Here is a 15970-nt window from a genome sequence, read left to right on the forward strand (position 1 = left end):
CATAGCCTTATGAGGATTGTCAAGCAAAATCGATTGAAGAATTTGAGTGAACTTCACAAGGAATGGACTGAGGCTGGGATCAAGGTATCGAGAGCCACCACACATAGAATTTGCTGAACCACAGACAACATCAGAGGCGTCTTACATGGGCTAAAGAGAAGAAGAACTGGACTGTTGCCCAGTGGTCTGAAGTCCTCTTTTCAGATGAGAACATGTTTTGTATTTCATTTGGAAACCAAGGTCCTAGAGTCTGGAGCAAGGGTGAAGAAGCTCATAGCCCAAGTTGCTTGAGGTCCAGTGTTAAGTTTCCACAGTCTGTAATGCCTTGGGGTGCAATGTCATCTGCTGGTGTTGGTCCATTGTGTTTTTTTTTTTTAAACCAATGACACTGCACCCATTTACCAATACATTTTTAAGCACTTCATGCTTCCTTCTGCTGACCAGCTTTTTGAAGATGCTGATTTAATTTTCCGGCAGGATTTGGCACCTGCCCACACTGCCAAAAGCACCAAAAGTTGGTTAAATGACCATGGTGTTGGTCAGCAAACTCACCAGACCTGAACCCCAGAGAGAATCTATGAGGTATTGTCAATAGTAAAATGAAACCAAAGAGACCAAAAAATGCAGATGAGCTGAAGGCCACAGTCAAAGAAACCTGGGCTTCCATACCACCTCAGCAGTGCCACAAACTTATCAACTCCATGCCACGCCGAATTGAGGCAGTAATTAAAGGAAAAGGAGCCCCTACTAAGTATTGAGTACATTTACAGTAAATGAACATACTTTCCTGAAGACCATCAATTTACTAAAAATGTTTTTTATTCGTCTTATAAAGTATTATAATTGATTAGATTGGTGGGTTTTTGTTAAATATGAGCAAAAAACATAACAATTAAAAGAACCAAAGACTTAAACTACTTAAGTCTATGTGCATTGCATTTTTTTAATACACGAGTTTCACAATTTGAGTTGAATGAACTTTTTCCACAACATTTTAATTTATTGAGATGCACCTGTTGTATAGTATGGAAGGATAACTATGAATAATATCTGGGGCTTGTACTTCAACAGCAAGATCGTAGCATCCAAGAAAGGAATACACATGCTTGCCCACGAATGGAACAGCACCCTCAGGGAGCTTGATTTGGCCAACCAGCCATTTTCAGAAGAAGACACGGAGATTGCCATGGGAAATCTTGCACATGGTGGTGAAGCTGATTTGTTCTGCATCCTGAACCTCAGTGGTACTAAAATCACTTCATCTGCACTCAGGCAATGATGTAGCTGTGCATATACTGTACATACGGTACCCGCCAAAAGATAGAAAGTGCATGTATTTTCTTACTATTCAGTAGATCGGTAAGGATGTTCGGGAACCATTTTTGATGTTTCACAGGTCATTAATGAGACAGTCAATTGCACTGAAGTACTTGAATGTCTTCTTGACGGTATCTGCCCGGTCATCTCTAAAGAGTATATCATGGTGGAGAAGACATTCAGCTACTGGACAAATTAGTCTGAATATGTATATTGCAGGAACTCTTAAATTGAATTCATTTATTTTTAAAGTGTACAAAATGTAATTTCTCTCTCTCTTTTTGGGAATTGTTTATAAATGATAAGGCAACTTTGTCAGATTTTCAAGTACAATTTTTCCAAAAATATTTGTTTATCTTTTCTACCCTAATCTGAAACAAGTTTCCTCTTGTTTATGTCCTGGTATGCAATAAATGTTGAATGTTGACTTTATCACAATGTAAACGCCATGTTTAACAAAACAGTATTTAGAATAAAAGAGAATACTGATTACTGACTTGAAAATGACCAAATACATTGACATATTGCAACTGTGTGTTTATTTCAATTGTTTTGAACACAGTAGCAAGAGGGCTTGAGTTAAAAAGATGAAATACGAAATTTAATTTGCGCTTTTACTTATGCTTCTACATTTCAGTTTAAAATGTATTTTATAATAATGTAAGCAATGCACACAGAAAATGAATGTTAAATAATACACACATACAGATTTGTATTTGGCTTAAGTGGAAATAGAACATAATGATTGTGGATAAAGAAGTTAGAATATATTGCATGGCATTTTGAATCCAATCTTAAATCTACTTTTTTAAAGCAAGCAGACTAAGGCCAGTGTTGGGGTCTCTAACACACCGCTCCACAAGTTGCAAGTATGTGAGGTTCTCTTGTGTGTTGGGATCAAAGAAACCTTTGGTGTCATCATCTGGATCGGATAGGATCTTGTTCATCTCCTCATCAAAGTACCCTCTTTGGTAAGCCACCTCCACAGGAACACGGTGGCTGTGCACAGGATCAATGATGCCCCCGGTGGCGATCTGAGCCTCTAACAGACGAATACCGTGGTCCTTGACGATCAGATCTTTTTTCAAGGCCTGGAACAAGGAGATTATGTTCCCTGTGTAAGGGTCTGTGTAACCAGTGACCGCCCGTTCTGCAGAGAGCAGTTTGTTTTTCAAATCTGCCCCAACAAGTCCTTCAGCCACTGCCTGTTCTACTGACAGCTTTTTATTCTTCACTGGGTCAATCATAAAGCCAGTGGCAGCCTGGGCCTCAAGCAAAACCAGAGATGTTCCAGGTGTCAGAAGTCCCTTATTTTTGGCTTCGAAGATTTTCATGGTTTGTTTGGTAGACTGCACAAATACACCAGCGATGCTATTTGTTCCTTTCAAGTATTTTCGCACAGAGTCCATTTCACTTACATGATCAACTGTGACTTTTCCGGAAGTTAGGTCTTTGTACATTTTCTCATCAATGACTTTGGACTGCAGCAACTCATCAGCGCTCACTTCCTTTCTGATGCCTTGAAAATTTTGTTTTTGGGTCGTCTCTGTTGTTGTTATTGTTGTAATGGTTTGGGTGCTCGTTTCTGATTTCTGTGATACCACTGTGAGAACTATTTCTAAAAACTGTTCTATAGTTATTGTTCCTGATTTAAACCGCTGCACCAGTTCTCTCCTCTTTTCCTCAGAAATGTAATTTGAGTGCAGCAGATCCCAGAGTGTCACCAGCTGTCCTTGGAATTTACCTCCCGCTTTCTTTGTGCTTGTAGATTTAAGGATATTCTTTGTATGTTCATCAATGAAGAAGTAGAACTCACCCTTTTTCGCAATCACAAGGAGGCTCAGGCCAGTGTTGGGGTCTCTAACACACCGCTCCACAAGTTGCAAGTATGTGAGGTTCTCTTGTGTGTTGGGATCAAAGAAACCTTTGGTGTCATCATCTGGATCGGATAGGATCTTGTTCATCTCCTCATCAAAGTACCCTCTTTGGTAAGCCACCTCCACAGGAACACGGTGGCTGTGCACAGGATCAATGATGCCCCCGGTGGCGATCTGAGCCTCTAACAGACGAATACCGTGGTCCTTGACGATCAGATCTTTTTTCAAGGCCTGGAACAAGGAGATTATGTTCCCTGTGTAAGGGTCCGTGTAACCAGTGACCGCCCGTTCTGCAGAGAGCAGTTTGTTTTTCAAATCTGCCCCAACAAGTCCTTCAGCCACTGCCTGTTCTACTGACAGCTTTTTATTCTTCACTGGGTCAATCATAAAGCCAGTGGCAGCCTGTGCCTCAAGCAAAACCAGAGATGTTCCAGGTGTCAGAAGTCCCTTATTTTTGGCTTCGAAGATGTTCATGGTTTGTTTGGTAGACTGCACAAATACACCAGCGATGCTATTTGTTCCTTTCAAGTATTTTCGCACAGAGTCCATTTCACTTACATGATCAACTGTGACTTTTCCGGAAGTTAGGTCTTTGTACATTTTCTCATCAATGACTTTGGACTGCAGCAACTCATCAGCGCTCACTTCCTTTCTGATGCCTTGAAAATTTTGTTTTTGGGTCGTCTCTGTTGTTGTTATTGTTGTAATGATTTGGGTGCTCGTTTCTGATTTCTGTGATACCACTGTAAGAACTATTTCTAAAAACTGTTCTATAGTTATTGTTCCTGATTTAAACCGCTGCACCAGTTCTCTCCTCTTTTCCTCAGAAATGTAATTTGAGTGCAGCAGATCCCAGAGTGTCACCAGCTGTCCTTGGAATTTACCTCCCGCTTTCTTTGTGCTTGTAGATTTAAGGATATTCTTTGTATGTTCATCAATGAAGAAGTAGAACTCACCCTTTTTCGCAATCACGAGGAGGCTCAGGCCAGTGTTGGGGTCTCTAACACACCGCTCCACAAGTTGCAAGTATGTGAGGTTCTCTTGTGTGTTGGGATCAAAGAAACCTTTGGTGTCATCATCTGGATCGGATAGGATCTTGTTCATCTGCTCATCAAAGTACCCTCTTTGGTAAGCCACCTCCACAGGAACACGGTGGCTGTGCACAGGATCAATGATGCCCCCGGTGGCGATCTGAGCCTCTAACAGACGAATACCATGGTCCTTGACGATCAGATCTTTTTTCAAGGCCTGGAACAAGGAGATTATGTTCCCTGTGTAAGGGTCCGTGTAACCAGTGACCGCCCGTTCTGCAGAGAGCAGTTTGTTTTTCAAATCTGCCCCAACAAGTCCTTCAGCCACTGCCTGTTCTACTGACAGCTTTTTATTCTTCACTGGGTCAATCATAAAGCCAGTGGCAGCCTGGGCCTCAAGCAAAACCAGAGATGTTCCAGGTGTCAGAAGTCCCTTATTTTTGGCTTCGAAGATGTTCATGGTTTGTTTGGTAGACTGCACAAATACACCAGCGATGCTATTTGTTCCTTTCAAGTATTTTCGCACAGAGTCCATTTCACTTACACGATCAACTGTGACTTTTCCGGAAGTTAGGTCTTTGTACATTTTCTCATCAATGACTTTGGACTGCAGCAACTCATCAGCGCTCACTTCCTTTCTGATGCCTTGAAAATTTTGTTTTTGGGTCGTCTCTGTTGTTGTTATTGTTGTAATGATTTGGGTGCTCGTTTCTGATTTCTGTGATACCACTGTGAGAACTATTTCTAAAAACTGTTCTATAGTTATTGTTCCTGATTTAAACCGCTGCACCAGTTCTCTCCTCTTTTCCTCAGAAATGTAATTTGAGTGCAGCAGATCCCAGAGTGTCACCAGCTGTCCTTGGAATTTACCTCCCGCTTTCTTTGTGCTTGTAGATTTAAGGATATTCTTTGTATGTTCATCAATGAAGAAGTAGAACTCACCCTTTTTCGCAATCACGAGGAGGCTCAGGCCAGTGTTGGGGTCTCTAACACACCGCTCCACAAGTTGCAAGTATGTGAGGTTCTCTTGTGTGTTGGGATCAAAGAAACCTTTGGTGTCATCATCTGGATCGGATAGGATCTTGTTCATCTCCTCATCAAAGTACCCTCTTTGGTAAGCCACCTCCACAGGAACACGGTGGCTGTGCACAGGATCAATGATGCCCCCGGTGGCGATCTGAGCCTCTAACAGACGAATACCGTGGTCCTTGACGATCAGATCTTTTTTCAAGGCCTGGAACAAGGAGATTATGTTCCCTGTGTAAGGGTCTGTGTAACCAGTGACCGCCCGTTCTGCAGAGAGCAGTTTGTTTTTCAAATCTGCCCCAACAAGTCCTTCAGCCACTGCCTGTTCTACTGACAGTTTTTTATTCTTCACTGGGTCAATCATAAAGCCAGTGGCAGCCTGGGCCTCAAGCAAAACCAGAGATGTTCCAGGTGTCAGAAGTCCCTTATTTTTGGCTTCAAAGATGTTCATGGTTTGTTTGGTAGACTGCACAAATACACCAGCGATGCTATTTGTTCCTTTCAAGTATTTTCGCACAGAGTCCATTTCACTTACATGATCAACTGTGACTTTTCCGGAAGTTAGGTCTTTGTACATTTTCTCATCAATGACTTTGGACTGCAGCAACTCATCAGCGCTCACTTCCTTTCTGATGCCTTGAAAATTTTGTTTTTGGGTCGTCTCTGTTGTTGTTATTGTTGTAATGGTTTGGGTGCTCGTTTCTGATTTCTGTGATACCACTGTGAGAACTATTTCTAAAAACTGTTCAATAGTTATTGTTCCTGATTTAAACCGCTGCACCAGTTCTCTCCTCTTTTCCTCAGAAATGTAATTTGAGTGCAGCAGATCCCAGAGTGTCACCAGCTGTCCTTGGAATTTACCTCCCGCTTTCTTTGTGCTTGTAGATTTAAGGATATTCTTTGTATGTTCATCAATGAAGAAGTAGAACTCACCCTTTTTCGCAATCACGAGGAGGCTCAGGCCAGTGTTGGGGTCTCTGACACACCGCTCCACAAGTTGCAAGTATGTGAGGTTCTCTTGTGTGTTGGGATCAAAGAAACCTTTGGTGTCATCATCTGGATCGGATAGGATCTTGTTCATCTCCTCATCAAAGTACCCTCTTTGGTAAGCCACCTCCACAGGAACACGGTGGCTGTGCACAGGATCAATGATGCCCCCGGTGGCGATCTGAGCCTCTAACAGACGAATACCATGGTCCTTGACGATCAGATCTTTTTTCAAGGCCTGGAACAAGGAGATTATGTTCCCTGTGTAAGGGTCCGTGTAACCAGTGACCGCCCGTTCTGCAGAGAGCAGTTTGTTTTTCAAATCTGCCCCAACAAGTCCTTCAGCCACTGCCTGTTCTACTGACAGCTTTTTATTCTTCACTGGGTCAATCATAAAGCCAGTGGCAGCCTGTGCCTCAAGCAAAACCAGAGATGTTCCAGGTGTCAGAAGTCCCTTATTTTTGGCTTCGAAGATGTTCATGGTTTGTTTGGTAGACTGCACAAATACACCAGCGATGCTATTTGTTCCTTTCAAGTATTTTCGCACAGAGTCCATTTCACTTACATGATCAACTGTGACTTTTCCGGAAGTTAGGTCTTTGTACATTTTCTCATCAATGACTTTGGACTGCAGCAACTCATCAGCGCTCACTTTCTTTCTGATGCCTTGAAAATTTTGTTTTTGGGTCGTCTCGGTTGTTGTTATTGTTGTAATGGTTTGGGTGCTCGTTTCTGATTTCTGTGATACCACTGTGAGAACTATTTCTAAAAACTGTTCAATAGTTATTGTTCCTGATTTAAACCGCTGCACCAGTTCTCTCCTCTTTTCCTCAGAAATGTAATTTGAGTGCAGCAGATCCCAGAGTGTCACCAGCTGTCCTTGGAATTTACCTCCCGCTTTCTTTGTGCTTGTAGATTTAAGGATATTCTTTGTATGTTCATCAATGAAGAAGTAGAACTCACCCTTTTTCGCAATCACAAGGAGGCTCAGGCCAGTGTTGGGGTCTCTAACACACCGCTCCACAAGTTGCAAGTATGTGAGGTTCTCTTGTGTGTTGGGATCAAAGAAACCTTTGGTGTCATCATCTGGATCGGATAGGATCTTGTTCATCTCCTCATCAAAGTACCCTCTTTGGTAAGCCACCTCCACAGGAACACGGTGGCTGTGCACAGGATCAATGATGCCCCCGGTGGCGATCTGAGCTTCTAACAGACGAATACCATGGTCCTTGACGATCAGATCTTTTTTCAAGGCCTGGAACAAGGAGATTGTTTTGCCTGTGTAAGGGTCTGTGTATCCAGTGACTGCTCGTTCTGCAGAGAGCAGTTTGCTTTTCCATTCCATGCCCACAACACCTTCAGCCACTGCCTGCTCTACTGAAAGCTTTTTGTTCCTCACTGGGTCAATCATAAAACCAGTGGCTGCTTGGGCCTCAAGTAAAACCAGAGATGTTCCAGGTGTCAGAAGTCCCTTATTTTTGGCTTCGAAGATGCTCAAGGTCTGTTTTTTGGACTGGAAATATACACCAGCAATACAGTTTGTTGCTGTAAGATATTTTTGAATAGATTCCATTTTGTTTATATCTTCATCATCTACTTCATCATTGTTAAGCTTACTCATAATTTCTTTTGAGATGATTTTTGCTTCAAATAGCTCACTTGCTGACACTTTTCTTCGAAGACCTTTAAATGAATGCTTTTTTGTGGTTACTTCAATTATCATTGCTGTCACCATTTCTGTTATCTCGTCTATTGAAAGTTTCTTTTGTTTGTATTGGTCAAGTAATTCTTCCCTTTTCTTTCTAGATATATACTCTGAGTGTAGTGAATCCCAAAGTGATACACGTTTATCCGCGAACTTACCAGCACTGATGATCACTGATTTTTCTTTAAAGATCTTTATTATTTGTTTGTCACTGTAGATTGAAGTTTCAGCACTCTTTTCAGTCACTGGGAGAAGCAGCAGGCCAGTAGTTGAATTCCTTTCACATTTCTTCATTAGTTGTTGGTAAGTAAGAGGTTCTTTTGTCTCTGGGTCTGAAAACCCCTTTTCACTATTTATAGGATTTGCCAGAAGATCACTGGTCTGATCATTCAAGCATCCTTGAATAATTGCTTTTTGTATAGGCAATCTGTAGCTGCCAATTGGATCAATAATTCCTCCTGTGGCAAGTTGTGCATCTAAGAGGTTCAGTCCATGTTTTTGAGGGAGGAGGCCTTTTTGCATTGCTTCAAATAAGCATATTTGCTTATCTGTGTATGGGTCTGTGAAGCCAGTGACAGCACGTTCAGCCAATAGTAAGTGCTCCGATATCTCTGGTCCAATAAGTTGATTTCTGACAGCCTCCATGACTGTGTGCTGTGTGTTTCGGATTGGATCAATAACATATCCAGTTGCTGCCTGAGCCTCAAGCAACAACAGTGCTGCATCAGAAGTGAGTAATCCTTCAGTTTTTGCCATGTATAAACTTAACACTTTTCCTGATGGATGAAGCTTTACTCCAGCAATGCTTCCAGTGCCTTTCAAGTACATTTGAACAGATTCAAGTTTAACCATGTTTTCAAGAGTCTCCTTACCATGTTGCAGCTCATTGTAAGTTTTGGTGTCAATAATTCCAGAGTCATACAGCTGTTGCACAGAAACAGGTTTTCTCAGGCCCATAGTTGTCTGAGAATTTGCTTCTTTCTGTTCTATTGTTTGAATAGTTTTGGTAACTATGTGGATAACATCCTTGATATTTATCTTGCCCAAACAATATTGTTCAAAGTACTGCTGCCTTTGTTCATCTGTGAAGTATACAGAATGTATTAATTCCCAAAGTGACAGTGATTTTCCAGAGAAATTGCCAAAAGGAACAACAACACTTTTTTTCTCAAATTCTTCCTTAATCTCAGCATCTGAGATAATTGTTTGTGATCTTTCTTGTGTTTTCCCTTTTTCAGCAACTGGAAGCAGGAAAAGACCAGTATCGGGGTCCTTGATGCATCGTTCCAACATTTCAATGTAGGTCAGATTTTCTTGTGTGGTGGGAGCAAAAAATCCTTTGGTGTCATCACTTTGATCAGCAAGGATCTTATTTAAGTCTGCATCAAAATAACCCTTTTTGAAAGCAACTTCGAGTGGTAAATGTAAACCTGTTAAGGGATCAATGATTCCACCTGTTGCAATCTGAGCTTCAAGCAGACGTATGCCATGCTGTTTTACAATAAGGTCTTTCTTGATGGCTTCGAAAAGTGATATTGTCTTGCCTGTGTATGGGTCTTTGTAACCAATCACCGCTTTCTCAGCAGCCAGGAGTTTTTCATACAACTCTGGAACAATGACTTTCTGCGTCAAGGCCTCGTCAACAGTGAGTTTCTTGTCTTGTATTGGATCAATAATAAAACCAGTGGCAGCCTGTGCTTCAAGAAGACACAAGGCAGTCCCAGGGGTCAGATAGCCCTCTTTTTTGGCTTGGTAGATGCTCATTTTCTGGTTTGACTTTTGTAATAATACACCTGCAATACAGCTTGTTCCTCTAAGGAAGTTCCTCACAGTGCCCATCTCAGTGAGGTCTTTGATTGTTAGTTTGCCCTCAAGCACATTTTTGTATGTTTTTTCATCTATTATTGCCGAATTCAGCAGCTCCAAAATGGATACTTTTCCCCTGAGACCATCTACACTGAGGTCAGCATTCCTTTGTACTTCCTTGCTCTCAATGATCTTTAAAATAATTGTTATGATTTCTTCTATTGTGATTGCTTTGGACTTGTAACTCTTTAACAGCTCCTGCCTTTTCTCCTCTGACAAATATTCAGAGTTGATGAGATCCCAGAGTGTCACTTTATTGTTGCTGAATCTGCCGTATCTCACAGAGACGTATGTGGTCTGGAGCAGCTCTTTGATGCTGCCTCCTATTTTGACTCTCTTGTCGTTTCCTTTGATTTTCAAGAGGCAAAGGCCTGAGCTTTGGTCAGTGACACATCTGGACATAAGCTGCATATAAGTAAGGTTTTCATGAGTGTTTGGGTCAAAGAATCCTTTTGTGTCATCAGTTGGATCGCAAAGGATCTGATTCATTTCGTTATCAAAATATCCTAGTTTATAAGCAATATGAACAGGAATGCGATGGCTATTTACAGGATCAATAATGCCCCCTGTGGCAATCTGGGCCTCTAGCAGACGTATACCATGATCTTTCACAATTAAATCTTTCTGCATTGCTTGGAACAATGAGATTTTCTTGCCAGTGTAAGGATCTTGGTAACCAGTCACTGCCTTCTCTGCTGAGCTTAATTTCGCATGAAGATCAGCCCCTACCACTTGTGCCTTCACTGCATCATCTACAGAAAACTTTCGATTAGCATTTGGGTCAATTATGAATCCTGTTGCAGCCTGAGCTTCAAGAAGAACAAGTGATGTTCCTGGCCTCAGAATTCCCTTTTGTCTGGCTTGGTAGATTGACATTATTTGGGAGTCAGGAAGCAGCACACCAGCAATACTTGGTTTACCTTGTAGGTATATCTGCACAGATTCATTATCTGTAACATCTTTTACAGTCTTTTTTCCTCCTCTGAGATCTTCTAGATCATGCTCTGTGAGTATGTCAGCTTCGGCAAGCTGGTTTGCAGTTACTTTTTCCCTTATACCTTCAAAAACGACATTAGCTGTTTTCACTGAATGTTCAATGATCTCCAGGACTTTGGTGACTATAATTTCAATTGTGAGTGTTTTGTTTCTGTATTGCTGGATAAAGTCTTGCCTTTGCTGTTCAGTAAAATATTCAGACATAAGTAATTCCCAGAGCGAAACAGTCATTCCCATGTATTTTCCACATGCCACTTTTACCATGACACCCTTGAAGACTTTTTTGATGTCATAGCCAATAAATTTGTGATTCAGACTGCTGGATGGATCCTGAATGGGCAATAATGTAAGTCCAGTAGAGGGGTCGATGACACAGCGATCTAGCAGTTGCAGATATGTCAGATTATCATTTGTGTTTGGGTCAAAGAAACCTTTAGTGTCATCTCTAGGATCCTCAAGGATGGCATTCATTTCCTTATCGAAGAAGCCATGCTTGTATGCAACATCCACAGGAACTCTGTGACTGTTTATTGGATCGATAATTCCACCAGTCGCAATTTGTGCCTCAAGCAATCGGATCCCATGCTCCCTCACAATCAGTTCCTTCTTCAGAGCTTGAAAAAGAGAAATGGTTTCACCAGTGTATGGATCCTTGTAACCAGTCACTGCACGTTCTGCTGCAAGCAATTTTGCATGGTACTCTGGCCCTACAAGTTTTTGTTTAATGGCTTCATCTACACTGTATGTCTTTTTTTCAACAGGGTCAATCATGAATCCAGTTGCAGCCTGGGCTTCCAGCAGAATCAAAGCAGAACCAGGCATGATTATTCCTTGTCTAATTGCCTGATAGAAGCTAATTTTCTTGTTAGTAGAGAGCACAGCTACTCCCCCAATGCTCTTTTTACCTTCTAGATATTCTTTCACTGTTTCCATTAACATCACATCCTTGGTAGTGGTTTTACCATTATGTAGATTTTCAAATGTCTGTTGGTCAATTATTTTTGATGCCAGAAGCTCAGCGGAGGTTACACCTCTGCGAAGACCTTTAAATGTGATGTAAATCGGGAACAGCAGCAAACCTGTCTCTGGGGCTACAGTGCATTTCTTTATCAATGATGCATAGGTGAGGTTTTCTTGAGAGTTTGGATCATAGAATACTTTTAGAGCATCCACCTGGTCTCTAAAAAGATCTTTGTCATAGTGACCTTTCCCATAGGCTTGTTCTTCTGTTAGGTAGCATTTTTCAATGGGGTCATAGATCCCTTTGGCAGAGATCTGTGCCTCAAGTAATCTAATGCCATATTCTCTTGGGATTACATCTTTTTGCATGGCCTGAAAGAGTGAGATTTGTTGGTTGGTGTATGGATCGGTATAGCCTGTGATGGCCCTCTCAGCTAATTGAAGTTTCTCTTTGATTTCATGTCCCACAATGCCTTCCTTTACTGCATCTTCTACAGACCATACCCTGTTTCTGACGGGGTCGATGATTCCTCCTGTTGCAGCTTGAGCTTCTAACAGTGACAGATATGTTCCTAGCTTCAACAAGCGCTTCTTGAAGGCTTGGTATATTGTAATTGTTTCATTTGAATGTTCAAGGAACACTCCAGCTACTGGCCCCTGAGAACTGCAGTTTTCTTGAGCTGGCATTTTTTGTGTGTATGTATGGATTTTCTTGCACCAGGTTCTGTGGATTACATAGGAATAATTATTAGTCATGCATGTAAAAACTAGTCTAATTTGTTCATTTAAGTTATCCATATTTTGGCCACTGTAAAAAACGCAAAACTGTACACCATAGAAACCCGTTGAAACTTGTGTTTGTGCAAGCAATGAAAGTACCCTTCTCCCCTTTTAAGTCTTGTCCTCACATGAAAAAAACTTCTTGAGCATTGCATCACTGGAAAATTCAGCATGTGCTCTGTTTAGCATGAAACTTAGCTTGTAAGCACTGGGAAACTGGAAAAACAGTATTCTGAAGTATTCTTGAAGAATGTCAGGACAAAGAATCAATGACCCACACAGGCTTTTCACTTTTCAGTTGCATAATCATGCATAAAGGTTCTTTCTTTCTTTCTCTCTCTCTCTCTCAATTTAATTTAAGTGTGCTTTATTGGCATGACAAAAACTAAACATTTGTATTGCCAAAGCAACTGGGCTGCTCACAAATAGTGCACATATGCATTAACAGAAAGAAAAAGAATAGCAATAATAGTAATTATATATAAAAAGTATTAAGCATGTAGTGCAAAATTAATTACTAATGTTTGTAAGTATATAAATTACAAATAAAAACTAAAATAAGGGATTAGATAGATTTACAGAAGCAAAATGTACATCTAAGTTTAATAGAGTAATATGACATAGTCTACATGTGCTGGAAACATCAGATCAGGGGAGATTGAGTGTTTTCTCTTCTATCGTGACAGGCAGTTACATATTGAGCAGCAAACACACAGCAGTCCTTTCATTCTCTCGCTCGCTCTCTCTCTCTCTCTCTCTCTCTCTCTCTCTCTCTCTCTCTCTTTAGTAACTAGCAAAAGAACAACAACAATATATTGTCCAAAAAAAAGGCAGAATATTATGCATGTGCAATATTATTATGGCTTCTGACTAAAGTGAGTGACTGAAAATCTATCTCCTAAAATGTTAACTGCATCATCAAACGTCTTTCTCAGGTTTCTTCGTCAGCTGAACTTGGTACTATTTCTTCAAGATAAATGTAAAAGAAATTAATTATAGTCATATACCTTATTTAGCAATCAATAAAGGGTTGTTTTCATTAAAATATATTTAATAATATGTGTAAATGCATAAAATAAGCCTTGAATATATCCGACTTTGCCTGTGAAAACCCAGCTAAAATTTAAAAAAAAAATTAGATTTACTGTTTCCTACATAAAATCATTCTACATAACGTACAGAACATTCTGTGAAAATACAAACTTGACATCTTTAACACTGACTGAATAAGACCATGTTAAAAATTTAAATGATAATGAAAATTATAGGTGTAATCAAACTTTGTGACTCTTTATCTCAGAATTTGATTTTTAGACTTTAGCCTGCTTTTCACGGACAGGGTCACATGGTTGGATAAGATAGCCCTTTTTCAGTGAATTTTAGCTCCCCTATACTGACTTTCATATCTCACTATTTTAATGATTTTATAACAAGGATGTGACATCCTGGTGTAAACACTGAATGTTTTCTGCAAGTGATATTTGCTTTAAATGATATCTTAGTTATGAAGTCTCTCTGTTGCAGTCATTCTTCTAGCAAAGAGCAAATGGGTGGTTAACCCTTACACAAAAAAGGAGAAAAAAAAAAATGCTGTCCAAATTTCTGGATACAGACAGTGATTGATGACTGTATGATTAAGGACTTCTGAAACCTTACCAGAAATGCACATTATAATACCTGTTCATGGACAAATGTGAACCTGGACCAAAAAACCAGTCATAAGGCTACATTTCTTGAAATTGATATTTATAAAAAGTCTGAATGAATACGTTTTTCATTGATATATGGTTTATTAGGATCTGACAATATTTGGCCGAGATACGACTATTAGAAAATCTGGAATCCGAGGGTGAAAAAAATAAAATAAATCTAAATTCCTTTAAAGTTGTCCAAATGAAGTTCTTAGCAATGCATATTACTAATCAAAAATTAGGTTTTTATATATTTATGGTAGGAAATTTACAAAATATCTTCATGGAACATGATCTTTACTTAATATCCTAACCGTCGGTGTATGAATGACTGTGTGAATGGGTGAATGTGAGGCAATTTGTAAAGCGCTTTGGATGGCCATGTGGTCTGTTGAAAGCGCTATATAAATGCAGTCCATTTACCATTTTAATGATTTTTAGAAAAATCAATCATTTCGACCCATACAATGTTTTTTTTGGCTATTACTACAAATATACTGTAGTAATGATTTTTTTATTACCTTTCTGGACATGGACAGTATACCGTACATACATTTTCAATAAGAGAAACGGAAAGCTCTCAGACTAAACAAAAAAAACTTAAAATGTGTTCTCAAAGGTGAACGAAGGTCTTACGGGTTTAGAACGTTTGGAAAGTTTTTTAATGCATTCTACAATTTTTCTTTTAATTGAGAATACTTGTCAACATACAACTTATTCAGTGTCATTTCATGATGCATTATATATTCAGAAAGCCTTACTGTACTTCTGTAATTCTGTAGGTATCCCATTACTTGTTCCACAACTATGACGTACCAGGCAATGTTATTTATTGCAACACTGTTGTACTGTGGAAAAACCTTGGTTATGTTTCAGCCTTCACCTGAAAGTCACTTTTGAGAAAAATGTCTAAATGCATCATGTAAATATTTGACCAGTTCTTTAACCATCTTAGAAATGCATTACTTTATATAATCATCCCTGTTCAAAGGTGTCCATGTCTGTACTGTCTGCAAATATTTGCCCTTTCATAAAGCATTTTAGATCTTTATTGCGAAGAGGTGTGGTCAAAAGAGGGAGCATGTGGTAATCATTACATTCATAAGAACATTAATTATGGAACACACATTCGGTTAACTGATAAACCTTGCTCTACATTGTTAGAACTGCTACCGTTTTAAAGTAAATGACAATTCAATTACAAGAATAATCTTTAGATTGTTGTCTGAGACCACAAAAACTACATGAAATCATTCTTACTTCTTCTGGATGTTTTTGCTGGAAGCTTCAGTCAGGATCCTGGTAGAGTCTAGTTAAGGCTGTGTTTTTCTGCTCACTAAGGGTTGATGTGGGTCAAGCACACTGTGAACCCTCAGTGAAAAACTGTGCATGTTTCCTTCCTTTCCTCTGTTTAATATACAGTCAGGGGCAAACTCCACCCTCAGGAACCCACCCACCTCTCTCAGTGGAAATAAAACAAATACTGTACCTTGCAGCCGAGTAAAGGAATAGCTCTCTCCCTGTTGAAAAAAAATATGCACAGAAACCCAAAGCATAAACTATAGCAGTTATTAAAAACTAGTTTTTTTTTTTTTAAGTCAGCAACGACTTCGAATTTTGTTTGCTACATTAAATGGGGTTATTAAGGGAAAGAACTGACTGCCAGGTTGTTGTTTTTTTTATTTCACTGCATTCACAATTGGTGACTGGGATTTCAGACTGTGGCAGAGCAAT

General features: G+C 39.8%; 1 protein-coding gene across 2 annotated transcripts; it reads right to left on the reverse strand.

Annotated features, from left to right (window-relative positions):
* Positions 1-1839: 1839 nt before the first annotated feature.
* Positions 1840-15655, reverse strand: LOC127935554 (epiplakin-like). Of its 2 annotated transcripts, XM_052533538.1 has the most exons (4): positions 15497-15655; positions 6264-12489; positions 3629-4229; positions 1840-2611 (listed from the first exon to the last, which is right to left on the reverse strand). In XM_052533538.1, the coding sequence occupies exons 2-4, from the start codon at positions 12450-12452 to the stop codon at positions 2118-2120; spliced, it is 7284 nt and encodes a 2427-aa protein (XP_052389498.1). In that variant the 5' UTR covers positions 12453-12489; positions 15497-15655; the 3' UTR covers positions 1840-2117. The 2 variants fall into 2 exon arrangements, with proteins under 2 accessions (XP_052389498.1, XP_052389497.1); XM_052533537.1 differs by lacking the exon at positions 3629-4229 and having other exon boundaries at positions 1840-2297; positions 4332-12489; positions 15497-15654.
* Positions 15656-15970: the final 315 nt, after the last annotated feature.

The sequence above is a fragment of the Carassius gibelio genome, chromosome A19 (assembly GCF_023724105.1).
Source record: "Carassius gibelio isolate Cgi1373 ecotype wild population from Czech Republic chromosome A19, carGib1.2-hapl.c, whole genome shotgun sequence".
Classification (NCBI taxonomy): Eukaryota; Metazoa; Chordata; class Actinopteri; order Cypriniformes; family Cyprinidae; genus Carassius; species Carassius gibelio.